The sequence below is a fragment of the Ranitomeya variabilis genome, chromosome 6, assembly GCF_051348905.1.
Source record: "Ranitomeya variabilis isolate aRanVar5 chromosome 6, aRanVar5.hap1, whole genome shotgun sequence".
Classification (NCBI taxonomy): Eukaryota; Metazoa; Chordata; class Amphibia; order Anura; family Dendrobatidae; genus Ranitomeya; species Ranitomeya variabilis.
The window spans coordinates 1434740-1452028 of NC_135237.1; the positions used below are offsets into that span (position 1 = coordinate 1434740).

The 17289-nt window shown below is 46.2% G+C and overlaps 1 protein-coding gene across 3 annotated transcripts in view; it reads right to left on the reverse strand.

The window, feature by feature from the left end:
• Positions 1–17289, reverse strand: part of HASPIN (histone H3 associated protein kinase) — a 126882-nt gene that overhangs the window by 38912 nt on the left and 70681 nt on the right. For all 3 annotated transcript variants that reach the window (XR_013216632.1, XR_013216631.1, XM_077267715.1), the window contains exon 10: positions 7381–7443. Coding sequence is in view for 1 of the 3 variants with exons in the window: in XM_077267715.1 (XP_077123830.1) it covers positions 7381–7443 (63 nt within the window). In the remaining 2 variants the exon portion in view is untranslated. The remainder of the gene's footprint in view (positions 1–7380; positions 7444–17289) is intronic.

A 17289-nucleotide genomic window follows, 5' to 3' on the forward strand; every position in this document is an offset into this window, starting at 1 on the left:
AAATGCAGAAGAAATAGACAAATCAATGCCCAGCCTAGCACAAAAGGCCCGCCAAAACCTAGAAACAAACTGGGAACCTCTGTCGGACACAATATTCTCCGGAATACCATGCAAACGAACCACATGCTGAAAAAACAACGGAACCAACTCTGAAGAGGAAGGCAATTTAGGCAAAGGCACCAAATGAACCATCTTAGAAAACCGGTCACAAACAACCCAAATAACCGACATCCTCTGGGAAACCGGAAGATCAGAAATAAAATCCATAGAAATATGCGTCCAGGGCCTCTCAGGGACCGGCAATGGCAAAAGTAACCCACTAGCACGGGAACAACAAGGCTTGGCCCGCGCACAAGTCCCACAGGACTGCACAAAAGAACGCACATCACGTGACAATGAAGGCCACCAAAAGGACCTACCAACCAAATCTCTGGTACCAAAAATACCAGGATGACCAGCCAACACAGAACAGTGAACCTCAGAAATCACTCTACTAGTCCATCTGTCAGGAACAAACAATTTCCCCACAGGACAGCGGTCAGGTCTATCAAACTGAAATTCCTGAAGAACCCGCCGTAAATCAGGGGAAATGGCAGAAAGGACCACCCCTTCTTTCAGAATGCCGACCGGTTCAAGGGCCTCAGGGGAATCAGGCAAGAATCTCCTAGAAAGGGCATCAGCCTTAATATTCTTAGAACCCGGAAGATACGAAACCACGAAATCAAAACGGGAAAAAAACAAGGACCATCGAGCCTGTCTAGGACTCAGCCGTTTGGCAGACTCGAGGTAAATCAAATTCTTATGATCGGTCAGGACCACAATACGGTGCTTAGCTCCCTCAAGCCAATGTCGTCACTCCTCAAACGCCCACTTCATAGCCAACAACTCCCGATTGCCGACATCATAATTGCGTTCAGCAGGCGAAAACTTGCGGGAGAAGAAGGCACAAGGCCTCATCAAAGAACCAACAGAATCCCTCTGAGACAAAACGGCCCCTGCCCCAATCTCAGAAGCATCAATCTCAACCTGAAACGGAAGAGAAACATCTGGTTGGCGCAACACCGGAGAAGAAGTAAATCGGCGTTTAAGCTCCTGAAAGGCAGAGACAGCCGCAGAGGACCAATTCGCCACATCAGCGCCTTTTTTCGTCAAATCAGTCAAGGGTTTAACCACGCTGGAGAAGTTAGCAATGAAACGGCGATAAAAATTTGCAAAACCCAAAAACTTCTGAAGGCTCTTCACGGATGTAACTTGAATCCAATCATGAATGGCCGGAACCTTAACCGGATCCATCTCCATAGATGAGGGAGAAAAAATAAAGCCCAAAAAAGAAACCTTCTGCACCCCAAAGAGACACTTAGACCCCTTCACAAACAAAGCATTGTCACAAAGGATCTGAAATACCATCCTGACCTGTTCCACATGAGACTTCCAATCATCGGAAAAAATCTAAATATCGTCCAAATATACAATCAAGAATTTATCAATATAAGTCCGGAAGATATCATGCATGAAGGATTGAAAAAAGATGGAGCGTTAGTGAGCCCGAATGGCATCACAAGGTATTCAAAATGGCCTTCAGGCGTATTAAACACAGTTTTCCATTCATCAGCCTGTTTATTACGAACAAGATTATATGCCCCCCGAAGGTCAATCTTCGTAAACCAACTAGCCCCCTTAATCCTAGCAAACAAATCGGAAAGCAAAGGTAAAGGGTATTGAAACTTGACCGTGATCTTATTCAAGAGGCGATAATCAATACAAAGTCTCAAGGAGCCATCCTTCTTAGCAACAAAAAAAAAAACCTGCTCCCAACGGTGAAGAAGATGGCCGAATATGCCCTTTCTCCAAAGACTCCTTAACATAACTCCGCATGGCGGTATGTTCAGGCACAGACAGGTTGAAAAGTCGGCCCTTAGGAAACTTACAGCCTGGAATCAAGTCAATCGCACAATCACAGTCCCTGTGCGGTGGAAGGGAACTGGACTTGGGCTCATCGAATACATCCTGAAAATCAGACAAAAACTATGGAATTTCAGAAGAGGAAGAAGAGGAGATTGACATCAAAGGAACATCATTATGAACCCCCTGACACCCCCAACTAGTCACAGACATAGATTTCCAATCCAAAACAGGATTATGTGCCTGCAACCACGGAAAACCCAGCACGATAACATCATGCAAATTATGCAACACCAGAAATCGACAATCTTCCTGATGGGCTGGCGCCATGTGCATGGTCACCTGTGTCCAAAACTGGGGCTTATTTTTAGCCAAAGGTGTAGCATCAATCCCCCTTAAAGGAATAGGGTTTTGCAAAGGCTGCAAGGGAAAACCACAACGCCTGGCAAACTCAAAATCCATTAAGTTCAAGGTGGCACCTGAATCCACAAACGCCATGACAGAAAATGATGACAATGAGCAGATCAAGGACACCGATAACAGAAATTTAGGTTGTACAGTACTGATGGTAAATGAACTAGCGATCCGCTTTGTCCGCTTAGGGCAGACTGAAATGACATGAGAAGCATCGCCACAATAATAACACAACCTATTCTGACGTCTGAATCCTTGTAGTTCCGTTCTAGACAAAATCCTATCACACTGCATTGGCTCAGGAATTGGCTCTGAGGACGACGCCACAGCGCGCACAGTTCTACGCTCCCGCAAACGCCGATCAATCTGAATGGCCAGAGACATAAAATCACTCAGACCGGAAGGCGTGGGAAACCCCACCATAACATCTTTAACGGATTCAGAAAGACCCTTTCTGAAAATTGCCGCCAAAGCATCATCATTCCATTTAGTCAACACAGACCATTTTCTAAATTTCTGACAAAACAATTCTGCCGCCTCTTGACCCTGAGACAGGGCCAACAAGGTCTTCTCCGATTGATCCACAGAATTAGGTTCATCATATAATAATCCTAAAGCCTGAAAAAAGGAATCTACATTAAGCAAGGCCGGATTCCCAGATTCCAGGGAAAAAGCCCAATCCTGTGGATCGCCACGAAAAGGGAGATGACAATTTTAACCTGCTGAATGGAATCACCGGAGGATCGCGGTCTCAGAGCAAAAAACAGTTTACATTACGGGGATTACAGTAGATCCAGGCCCCGGGTACAGAGGTACATTACAGGGATTACAGTAGATACAGACCCCGGGTAGAGGTACATTACAGGGATTACAGTAGATACAGACCCCGGGTACAGAGGTACATTACAGGGATTACAGTAGATACAGACCCCGGGTAGAGGTACATTACAGGGATTACAGTAGATACAGACCCCGGGTACAGAGAAACATTACAGGGATTACAGCAGATACAGGCCCCGGGTACAGAGGAGCATTACAGTAGATACAGGCCCAGGGTACAGAGGTACATTACAGGGATTACAGCAGATACAGGCCCCGGGTACAGAGGTACATTACAGGGATTACAGTAGATACAGACCCCGGGTACAGAGAAACATTACAGGGATTACAGCAGATACAGGCCCCGGGTACAGAGGTACATTACAGGGATTACAGTAGATACAGGCCCCGGGTACAGAGGAACATTACAGGGATTACAGCAGATACAGGCCCCGGGTACAGAGGTACATTACAGTAGATACAGGCCCAGGGTACAGAGGTACATTACAGGGATTACAGCAGATACAGGCCCCGGGTACAGAGGTACATTACAGGGATTACAGTAGATACAGACCCCGGGTACAGAGAAACATTACAGGGATTACAGCAGATACAGGCCCCGGGTACAGAGGTACATTACAGGGATTACAGTAGATACAGGCCCCGGGTACAGAGGAACATTACAGGGATTACAGTAGATACAGACCCCGGGTACAGAGGAGCATTACAGGGATTACAGTAGATACAGGCCCCGGGTACAGAGGAGCATTACAGTAGATACAGGCCCCGGGTACAGAGGAGCATTACAGGGATTACAGTAGATACAGACCCCGGGTACAGAGGAACATTACAGGGATTACAGTAGATACAGACCCCGGGTACAGAGGAACATTACAGGGATTACAGTAGATACAGGCCCCGGGTACAGAGGTACATTACAGGGATTACAGCAGATACAGGCCACGGGTGCAGAGGTACATTACAGGGATTACAGTAGATACAGGCCCCAGATACAGAGGAACATTACAGGGATTACAGTAGATACAGACCCCGGGTACAGAGGAGCATTACAGGGATTACAGTAGATACAGACCCCGGGTACAGAGGAGCATTACAGGGATTACAGTAGATACAGGCCCCGGGTACAGAGGAGCATTACAGTAGATACAGGCCCCGGGTACAGAGGAGCATTACAGGGATTACAGCAGATACAGGCCCCGGGTACAGAGGAGCATTACAGTAGATACAGGCCCAGGGTACAGAGGTACATTACAGGGATTACAGCAGATACAGGCCCCGGGTACAGAGGTACATTACAGGGATTACAGTAGATACAGACCCCGGGTACAGAGAAACATTACAGGGATTACAGCAGATACAGGCCCCGGGTACAGAGGTACATTACAGGGATTACAGTAGATACAGGCCCCGGGTACAGAGGAACATTACAGGGATTACAGCAGATACAGGCCCCGGGTACAGAGGTACATTACAGTAGATACAGGCCCAGGGTACAGAGGTACATTACAGGGATTACAGCAGATACAGGCCCCGGGTACAGAGGTACATTACAGGGATTACAGTAGATACAGACCCCGGGTACAGAGAAACATTACAGGGATTACAGCAGATACAGGCCCCGGGTACAGAGGTACATTACAGGGATTACAGTAGATACAGGCCCCGGGTACAGAGGAACATTACAGGGATTACAGTAGATACAGACCCCGGGTACAGAGGAGCATTACAGGGATTACAGTAGATACAGGCCCCGGGTACAGAGGAGCATTACAGTAGATACAGGCCCCGGGTACAGAGGAGCATTACAGGGATTACAGTAGATACAGACCCCGGGTACAGAGGAACATTACAGGGATTACAGTAGATACAGACCCCGGGTACAGAGGAACATTACAGGGATTACAGTAGATACAGGCCCCGGGTACAGAGGTACATTACAGGGATTACAGCAGATACAGGCCACGGGTGCAGAGGTACATTACAGGGATTACAGTAGATACAGGCCCCAGATACAGAGGAACATTACAGGGATTACAGTAGATACAGACCCCGGGTACAGAGGAGCATTACAGGGATTACAGTAGATACAGACCCCGGGTACAGAGGAGCATTACAGGGATTACAGTAGATACAGGCCCCGGGTACAGAGGAGCATTACAGTAGATACAGGCCCCGGGTACAGAGGAGCATTACAGGGATTACAGTAGATACAGACCCCGGGTACAGAGGAACATTACAGGGATTACAGTAGATACAGGCCCCGGGTACAGAGGTACATTACAGGGATTACAGCAGATACAGGCCCCGGGTACAGAGGAGCATTACAGGGATTACAGTAGATACAGGCCCCGGGTACAGAGGAACATTACAGGGATTACAGTAGATACAGACCCCGGGTACAGAGGAGCATTACAGGGATTACAGTAGATACAGGCCCCGGGTACAGAGGAGCATTACAGTAGATACAGGCCCCGGGTACAGAGGAGCATTACAGGGATTACAGTAGATACAGATCCTGGGGAAAAAAGGAACATTACAGGGATTACAGTAGATACAGGCCCTGGGTACAGAGGAACATTACAGGGATTACAGTAGATACAGACCCCGGGTACAGAGGAACATTACAGGGATTACAGTAGATACAGACCCCGGGTACAGAGGAACATTACGGGGATTACAGTAGATACAGACCCCGGGTACAGAGGAGCATTACAGTAGATACAGGCCCCGGGTACAGAGGAGCATTACAGGGATTACAGTAGATACAGACCCCGGGTACAGAGGAACATTACAGGGATTACAGTAGATACAGGCCCCGGGTACAGAGGTACATTACAGGGATTACAGCAGATACAGGCCCCGGGTACAGAGGAGCATTACAGGGATTACAGTAGATACAGGCCCCGGGTACAGAGGAACATTACAGGGATTACAGTAGATACAGACCCCGGGTACAGAGGAGCATTACAGGGATTACAGTAGATACAGATCCCGGGGAAAAAAGGAACATTACAGGGATTACAGTAGATACAGGCCCCGGGTACAGAGGAACATTACAGGGATTACAGTAGATACAGACCCCGGGTACAGAGGAACATTGCAGGGATTACAGTAGATACAGACCCCGGGTACAGAGGAACATTACAGGGATTACAGTAGACACAGACCCCGGGTACAGAGGAACATTACAGGGATTACAGTAGACACAGACCCCGGGTACAGAGGAACATTACAGGGATTACAGCAGATACAGACCCCGGGTACAGAGGAACATTACAGGGATTACAGTAGATACAGGCCCCGGGTACAGAGGTACATTACAGGGATTACAGTAAATACAGACCCCGGGTACAGAGGAACATTACAGGGATTACAGTAGATACAGGCCCCGGGTACAGAGGAGCATTACAGGGATTACAGTAGATACAGGCCCAGGGTACAGAGGAGCATTACAGGGTTTACAGTAGATACAGGCCCCGGGTACAGAGGAACATTACAGGGATTACAGTAGATACAGGCCCCGGGTACAGAGGAGCATTACAGGGATTACAGTAGATACAGACCCCGGGTACAGAGGAACATTACAGGGATTACAGTAGATACAGGCCCCGGGTACAGAGGAGCATTACAGGGATTACAGTAGATACAGGCCCAGGGTACAGAGGAACATTACAGGGATTACAGTAGATACAGACCCCGGGTACAGAGGAACATTACAGGGATTACAGTAGACACAGACCCCGGGTACAGAGGAACATTACAGGGATTACAGCAGATACAGACCCCGGGTACAGAGGAACATTACAGGGATTACAGTAGATACAGGCCCCGGGTACAGAGGTACATTACAGGGATTACAGTAGATACAGACCCCGGGTACAGAGGAACATTACAGGGATTACAGTTGATACAGGCCCCGGGTACAGAGGAACATTACAGGGATTACAGTAGATACAGGCCCCGGGTACAGAGGAGCATTACAGGGATTACAGTAGATACAGACCCCGGGTACAGAGGAGCATTACAGGGATTACAGTAGATACAGGCCCCGGGTACAGAGGAGCATTACAGGGATTACAGTAGATACAGGCCCAGGGTACAGAGGAGCATTACAGGGATTACAGTAGATACAGGCCCCGGGTACAGAGGAGCATTACAGGGATTACAGTAGATACAGGCGCCGGGTACAGAGGAGCATTACAGGAGCGGCACACATATACTCACGAATGCAGCTGGATGAAGCCGCTGGTCTGGTTCTCTTCTCCTCCGCTCAGTAAGCTCAGCTCCCTGTAACAGAAGATGGCAGGTGAGCCTGTGGATAGTACGAGTCCGAGCAGCGAGAAGAAGCGGAGAGGCGACGGACGCTGCTGCTAGGGAACTTTCTGTGTCACTAACATCTAAGAAGCGGCTGCTCCAACACAGGAAGCGTCTGCAAACATGGCCGATCTCCCACTGTCCTGTGCTGAGCATTGCCCTCCTCTGTAATACCGACATGTGCTGAGGTTTTCCAAAGTGATATGAGCAGTTCAGGTTCTGCCGCAGCTTCATTATTGGGCTCAGGTCAGAGCTCCAAGACCTGCAGGCGACAAGACGCGGGCCGACAAGACGGATTAAATTAAAAACGTACTAATTAAAGTAACCCTGACAGCAGGATTGTGCTCAGTAACTACAGACACTGTCCGGATGGTGCAGTTATACTGATTAAAGTCACCTGTCAGTAGGATTGTGCTCAGTAACTACAGACACTGTCCGGATGGTGCAGTTATACTGATTAAAGTCACCTGTCAGTAGGATTGTGCTCAGTTGGTTCCATCAAAATGGCGTCGGCGGCGGAGCAATTTTGATGAGAATTACTACTATTTTTTTACCCTCCGATGGTGTAGGAATAAAGCATAAATGCACACAGGCATATTAGGCATGTATCATGCTGCAGCACAGGCGCCATTCTAATGAAGATCAATTTTGTTTTGTAACCCCACAACAGCATATCCAGCATGTAAAATAGGAAGGGGGGGGGGGGGGTCAGTGAGGGATCAGTGACCTGTCATAAGCTATAAGGATGAATTTGTAAGTAGAGCAGCACATAAAGCCCCGCCCACAGCCGTTCCAATAGGCCACCCACAGCCCCGCCCCGAAGCACGAGCATATCATTAACTGAAAATTCAGATTCCACAACAACCACAAGACGAATTTCATCACCAGGTATCAGTGTAATCAGTATAACGGCACCGACCTGACACTGTCTGTAGTCACTGAGCACAATCCTGATCACAGGTATCAGTGTAATCAGTATAACGGCACCGACCTGACACTGTCTGTAGTCACTGAGCACAATCCTGATCACAGGTAACAGTGTAATCAGTATAACAGCACCGACCTGACACTGTCTGTAGTCACTGAGCACAATCCTCATCACAGGTATCAGTGTAATCAGTATAACGGCACCGACCTGACACTGCCTGTAGTCACTGAGCACAGGTATCAGTGTAATCAGTATAACTGCACCGACCTGACACTGTCTGTAGTCACTGAGCATAATCCTGATCACAGGTATCAGTGTAATCAGTATAACGGCACCAACCTGACACTGTAGTCACTGAGCATAATCCTGATCACAGGTATCAGTGTAATCAGTATAACGGCACCGACCTGACACTGCCTGTAGTCACTGAGCACAGGTATCAGTGTAATCAGTATAACTGCACCGACCTGACACTGTCTGTAGTCACTGAGCACAAACCTGATCACAGGTATCAGTGTAATGAGTATAACGGCACTGACCTGACACTGTCTGTAGTCACTGAGCACAATCCTCATCACAGGTATCAGTGTAATCAGTATAACGGCACCGACCTGACACTGTCTGTAGTCACTGAGCACAATCCTGATCACAGGTATCAGTGTAATCAGTATAACGGCACCAACCTGACACTGTAGTCACTGAGCACAATCCTGATCACAGGTATCAGTGTAATCAGTATAACGGCACCGACCTGACACTGCCTGTAATCACTGAGCACAATCCTGATCACAGGTATCAGTGTAATCAGTATAACGGCACCAACCTGACACTGTCTGTAGTCACTGAGCATAATCCTGATCACAGGTATCAGTGTAATCAGTATAACGGCACCAACCTGACACTGTAGTCACTGAGCATAATCCTGATCACAGGTATCAGTGTAATCAGTATAACGGCACCGACCTGACACTGCCTGTAGTCACTGAGCACAGGTATCAGTGTAATCAGTATAACTGCACCGACCTGACACTGTCTGTAGTCACTGAGCACAAACCTGATCACAGGTATCAGTGTAATGAGTATAACGGTGCTGACCTGACACTGTCTGTAGTCACTGAGCACAATCCTGATCACAGGTATCAGTGTAATCAGTATAACGGCACTGACCTGACACTGTCTGTAGTCACTGAGCACAATCCTCATCACAGGTATCAGTGTAATCAGTATAACGGCACCGACCTGACACTGCCTGTAATCACTGAGCACAATCCTGATCACAGGTATCAGTGTAATCAGTATAACGGCACCAACCTGACACTGTAGTCACTGAGCACAATCCTGATCACAGGTATCAGTGTAATCAGTATAACGGCACCAACCTGACACTGTAGTCACTGAGCATAATCCTGATTACAGGTATCAGTGTAGTCAGTATAATGGCACCGACCTGACACTGTCTGTAGTCACTGAGCATAATCCTGATCACAGGTATCAGTGTAATCAGTATAACGGCACCAACCTGACACTGTAGTCACTGAGCATAATCCTGATCACAGGTATCAGTGTAATCAGTATAACGGCACCGACCTGACACTGCCTGTAGTCACTGAGCACAGGTATCAGTGTAATCAGTATAACTGCACCGACCTGACACTGTCTGTAGTTACTGAGCACAATCCTGATCACAGGTATCAGTGTAATCAGTATAACGGCACCGACCTGACACTGCCTGTAATCACTGAGCACAATCCTGATCACAGGTATCAGTGTAATCAGTATAACGGCACCAACCTGACACTGTAGTCACTGAGCACAATCCTGATCACAGGTATCAGTGTAATCAGTATAACGGCACCAACCTGACACTGTAGTCACTGAGCACAATCCTGATCACAGGTATCAGTGTAATCAGTATAACGGCACCGACCTGACACTGCCTGTAATCACTGAGCACAATCCTGATCACAGGTATCAGTGTAATCAGTATAACGGCACCAACCTGACACTGTAGTCACTGAGCACAATCCTGATCACAGGTATCAGTGTAGTCAGTATAATGGCACCGACCTGACACTGTAGTCATTGAGCATAATCCTGATTACAGGTATCAGTGTAATCAGTATAACGGCACCGACCTGAGACTGTCTGTAGTCACTGAGCACAATCCTGATCACAGGTATCAGTGTAATCAGTATAACGGTACCGACCTGACACTGTCTGTAGTCACTGAGCACAATCCTGATCACAGGTATCAGTGTAATCAGTATAACGGCACCGACCTGACACTGTCTGTAGTCACTGAGCACAATCCTGATCACAGGTATCAGTGTAATCAGTATAACGGCACCGACCTGACACTGTCTGTAGTCACTGAGCACAATCCTGATCACAGGTATCAGTGTAATCAGTATAACGGCACCGACCTGACACTGCCTGTAGTCACTGAGCACAATCCTGATCACAGGTATCAGTGTAATCAGTATAACGGCACCAACCTGACACTGTCTGTAGTCACTGAGCACAATCCTGATCACAGGTATCAGTGTAATCAGTATAACGGCACCGACCTGACACTGTCTGTAGTCACTGAGCACAATCCTGATCACAGGTATCAGTGTAATCAGTATAACGGTACCGACCTGACACTGCCTGTAGTCACTGAGCACAATCCTGATCACAGGTATCAGTGTAATCAGTATAACGGCACCAACCTGACACTGCCTGTAGTCACTGAGCACAATCCTGATCACAGGTATCAGTGTAATCAGTATAACGGCACCGACCTGACACTGTCTGTAGTCACTGAGCACAATCCTGATCACAGGTATCAGTGTAATCAGTATAACGGTACCGACCTGACACTGCCTGTAGTCACTGAGCACAATCCTGATCACAGGTATCAGTGTAATCAGTATAACGGCACCAACCTGACACTGTAGTCACTGAGCACAGTCCTGATCACAGGTATCAGTGTAATCAGTATAATGGCGCCGACCTGACACTGTCTGTAGTCACTGAGCACAATCCTGATCACAGGTATCAGTGTAATCAGTATAACGGCACCGACCTGACACTGACTGTAGTCACTGAGCACAATCCTGATCACAGGTATCAGTGTAATCAGTATAACTGCACCGACCTGACACTGTCTGTAGTCACTGAGCACAATCCTGATCACAGGTATCAGTGTAATCAGTATAACAGCACCGACCTGACACTGCCTGTAGTCACTGAGCACAATCCTGATCACAGGTATCAGTGTAATCAGTATAACGGCACCGACCTGAGACTGTCTGTAGTCACTGAGCACAATCCTGATCACAGGTATCCGTGTAATCAGTATAATGGCACCGACCTGACACTGTAGTCACTGAGCACAATCCTGATCACAGGTATCAGTGTAAGGGCTCATTTCCACTGGCGAGGAAAACGGACGAGTGCAATCCGATAAAAAAAATCGGATTGCACTCGGACCAATGTTATTCAATAGGTGTCTTTTCATTTGCGATTTTTTTCTCAGCCGAAATCGGACTGAGAAAAAAAATCGCAGCATGCTGCGATTTGCTGCGAGTCTCGGACGAGTCTCGCCAATGCAAGTCAATGGGTGCGAGAAAAAAAACGGACGGAATATGGACCATCCGTATTCCGTCCGTTTTTTACGGATACATCACCATTCTGTGGCCTAGAACACTGTCCATGGTCCTGTAAATGACTGTTTAAAAATAGTTGCAGAGAAAAAAAACGGATTGCATACAGATGTAAAACGGATGGTGCGATTAAAAATCGCATTGCACTCGCATGACAATCGCATACGCTACATCCCTTTTTTCGGTCCAGATTACGGACCGATTTGTCTCTCGCCAGTGGAAATGAGCCCTAATCAGTATAACGGCACAGACCTGACACTGTCTGTAGTCACTGAGCACTATCCTCATCACAGGTATCAGTGTAATCAGTATAACGGCACTGACCTGACACTGTCTATAGTCACTGAGCACAATCCTGATCACAGGTATCAGTGTAATCAGTATAACGGCACTGACCTGACACTGTCTGTAGTCACTGAGCACTATCCTCATCACAGGTATCAGTGTAATCAGTATAACGGCACCGACCTGACACTGTCTGTAGTCACTAAGCACTATCCTCATCACAGGTATCAGTGTAATCAGTATAACGGCACCGACCTGACACTGTCTGTAGTCACTGAGCACAATCCTGATCACAGGTATCAGTGTAATCAGTATAACGGCACCGACCTGACACTGTCTGTAGTCACTGAGCACTATCCTCATCACAGGTATCAGTGTAATCAGTATAACGGCACCGACCTGACACTGTCTGTAGTCACTGAGCACAATCCTGATCACAGGTATCAGTGTAATCAGTATAACGGCACCGACCTGACACTGTCTGTAGTCACTGAGCACAATCCTCATCACAGGTATCAGTGTAATCAGTATAATGGCACCGACCTGACACTGTCTGTAGTCACTGAGCACAATCCTGATCACAGGTATCAGTGTAATCAGTATAACGGCACCGACCTGACACTGTCTGTAGTCACTGAGCACAATCCTGATCACAGGTATCAGTGTAATCAGTATAACGGCACCGACCTGACACTGTCTGTAGTCACTGAGCACAATCCTCATCACAGGTATCAGTGTAATCAGTATAATGGCACCGACCTGACACTGTCTGTAGTCACTGAGCACAATCCTGATCACAGGTATCGGTGTAATCAGTATAACGGCACCGACCTGACACTGTCTGTAGTCACTGAGCACAATCCTCATCACAGGTATCAGTGTAATCAGTATAATGGCACCGACCTGACACTGTCTGTAGTCACTGAGCACAATCCTCATCACAGGTATCAGTGTAATCAGTGTAACGGCACCGACCTGACACTGTAGTCACTGAGCACAATCCTGATCACAGGTATCAGTGTAATCAGTATAACGGCACCGACCTGACACTGTCTGTAGTCATTGAGCACAATCCTGATCACAGGTATCAGTGTAATGGCACCGACCTGACACTGTCTGTAGTCACTGAGCACAATCTTGATCACAGGTATCAGCAGGGCTGTGGAGTCGGAGTCGTGGAGTCGGAGTTAGTTTTGGTTGGAGTCGGAGTCGGTAAAAATGTACCGACTCAGACTCCAGCTTTAAAAAAAATGTATTAATATTTCATAATTGAACTTTCATATGAATTTTATAAATGTTACTCAAATATATATGTTCTATCAAACTATGATCAACAGTGATAAGCAGTTCTGCTGGAGATAGACAATTCGTATTTCTTGTGTGTCACTGTTCTCCACTGCCCTTATCTAATCTTATACTTGGTTAACCTCATGGTGCCCCAACCCCCCTACTTACAATGTATGAAACTGAAAGTGAAAATGTGTTGCAAATTCTTAGTAGTAAAGCTCCTCCTCTAGACTAGATGTTTACTAGGTGTGCGTCTTCCAAGCATCTCACAGCTGCTACTCAGAAGAGGAAGACTGTAAGAAGTATTATCCTTTGAACAAACTTTGCATCAGTTAACTGTGAGTACATGAGGAATAACAGTATTACTGACCACTATATCAGTTGTACGACCTGGTAATAATTTTGTACAATTGTTTTTAGGAAAAACAATTGTCATTTGGATTGTGAATGCAGAATTAAAAACCTGAGAATGTCAAAGAAGCGTCACATTAAATCAGCTGTATTTGAACATTTCACCATCACTCAAGATAGAAAACATTATGTCTGTCAGTGTATGACAAATGATCCAGACGAAAACAAATGCTGTGAAGCCAATATCAGTGCATATTCAGGCAAAGATAAAAATGCTCCTACTAGAGCTTCTAATCTAAAGAGACATTTACAGTGCTTTCATCCAGAAGTACTGAAAGCAGTGGATGAGAGAGACTGCATCCAAACCAATGAACCAGTGCTCAGCTCTTCCAGCCAAACAAAGGAGCAGAGAACTTTGCAGCCATCAGTTGCAAGATATTTTGTCAGTGACAAAGTTACTGTGATAATGACAGTAGATACATTTAAAAAACAGATCATAGAGCTTGTTGTAAAGGATAGTGTGCCTATTTCATTATTTTCACAACCAGCTTTTATGTGTGAATGGGGAAATGGCCCCCAAGCTTGGTGTTTCTCTGGAGAGAGAGAGTATTAGAGAATTAGTAATCGAATAAGCTTTTAAACAAAAGGAAGAACTTAAAAAAACTCTCAAGGGATGCTTTGTTTCTTAAAATGGATGCCTGCACACGTCACAGGGTGAACTATTTTGCCATCAATGTCCGATTTCTTTGTGACAAAAATGAAATAGTTACCAAGACATTGGCAGTAAAAGACACCAAAGCTCATCACACCAGTGAGTTTCTCCAGGTCTTGGTGGAAAAGGTTCTGCAAGACTATGAACTTAAAAAAGAGCAAGTTCTTTCTGTCGTAACTGACAATGCTTCAAATATGATAAGTACTAGTAAGCTAATGAATGAGAGTAATGATGGTGACCAGCAGCTAGAAGAACATTCTGGGTCCACAGACACAGAAATGTTGGAAATAGAGGAACACAGTATTGTAACTGAGGAGCAAACTGAAGTGAACAGCAGATGATCTTGTTGAAACTGTCAATACGTTCTTTCATTCATCACATGCGCTGTGTTGTGCATACGCTACAGCTGGCTATAAGAGACAGTCTGCAAGAAGGACATGCTGCTGCACTGATTGGCAAGGTGAGAAAATTGGCTACTGTTGCCAGAACCCCTAAAGTTGACTCAATTTTGAAGAAACGTCCTGGAAAAGGGGCAATTATTGATCAAGCCACACGATGGGGCAGTAGTTACTTAATGATTCAGCGCTTGGTTGAACTGAAAACCTTTCTTGTAGACATGGCTAACCCTCAACTGACACTAAATGAAAGTCAGTGGAATCAGGTGACTGAGCTGGAAAAATTGCTACAGCACCCATTTACAGTGACTAAAAAATTACAAGCGGAGGACTTAACTCCAGGTATTTTCTTAAAGGAGTGGAAGCACCTGATGTTTCGCCTGTCCCAAAGAGGAGGGTTAATTGCAAGTGGCATTGCTACATCAATGAAACAGGGAGAGGAGCTACTGTTACAAAATAACATTCTTTTGGCAGCTGTTTATGTAGACCCAATGCATCGGATTCTTCTAGATGATCAACAGCTAACTAAAGGAAAAGAAGCTCTGTTTGACATAGCAGTAAGGATGAAAGGGTTGCAGAACAGTCAGGAGGAACAAGAAGAATTTGGTCGCCCTGCCACATCTTCACCCTCATCAACTGATGAAGAATTTAATTTAAAAAAATATTTGGATCACAAGGACCGTGCAAAGCGTTCCCGCATAGAAGAAGAGTCATCGCCATCAAAGAACACAGCCAGGACATTTCAGCAGAATTTTTCATGTGCACTAAAAGAAATTGAGAAATTTGACCGTTCATCAAAAATAACAGTGGAACAAGCGATTCCTCTGTATCCTGACATTGTCAGAGATGTTGCCCGAGTGGTTACTGCTTTGCCACCAACCCAAGTTAGTGTAGAGAGGTTGTTCTCTGCTCTCAAAATAATTAGATCAGATTTGAGGGCATCCATGAAGGAGGATCTGACAGAGGCAATACTTTTTCTGAAGACAAATTTATAGATTTCTTCTTATTAACTGCATAACAGTGTTTATTGCAGATTTACTTACAAGAGTTTAGAAAAGTTTATAAAAGTTATTTGCTATATTCTAATTGTATACTAATAAATATAGTTTTTGCTCTAAGTAGTCTGATTACTTATATGATGGTGAGAAACTGAATAAGCACGATGTTGATATTTTACAACAGTAAATTTATTGTTACGAATTGGCCATTTATGAAGGAGTCGGAGCTGGAGTCGGAACCTGATAAAATCCAGGAGTCGGAGTCGCAACTGTGGCTTACCGACTCCACAGCCCTGGGTATCAGTGTAATCAGTATAACGGCACCGACCTGACACTGTCTGTAGTCACTGAGCACAATCCTGATCACAGGTCACCTTAAAGGGAATCTGTCCCCCCGGGACGTATATGACCTATTAATACAGGTGATAGAAATGTTACACTCGTCCTACCCATCTGACTCAAGTTAACGTCTTGATGTTGAGAAATGTTATATTCTTTCTTTAATGATTTCTTCCAGGCGCCGGGGCGTGCGGTGCTGTAAGAAATCCCTGCCTCCTGTCCTCATTACAATACTACCCCCTCCCATCAGCGTCAGTTCTGGTGCTGGAATCCCGCACCTGCGCCCTGCACTCTCGCGCCTGCGCCCTGCACTCGCTCCACAATCTGTACCTTCTCCTCCCTTCTGTGGACGTTGCATTGAGGGATCTACTGCACCGGCGACTTCCACTCCAGTGACCTCCAGTGTGCGCAATGATAAAGTGGTCTCCCTACTTCCTCCCTGCATAGTGATCGCTAGGAACCATGTGTACATGACTATGCAGAGAGGAAGTGGGGAGAGCACCTTATTGGAGCACACGCTGGAGGTCACTGGAGAGGAAGTCACCGGCGCCTGCGCAGAAAATCCCTGAAGGAAGCCCCAACAAAATGGAAAATGAGGTATGTATTTCTGAGGAAGTGCAGGGCGCAGGATTACGGGGCCAGAACTGACGCTGATGGGAGGGGGTAGTATTGTAATGACGACCGGACGCAGGGATTTCTTACAGAACCGCACGCCCCGGAGCCAGGAAGAAATCATTAACATAAGGACCATAACATTTCTCAGCAACAAGACCATTACTATGAGGCAGACGGGTAGGACGAGTGTCACATTTCTATCATCTGTATTAATAGGTCATATACGTCCCGGGGCGACAGATTCCCTTTAATCCTAGTTTGA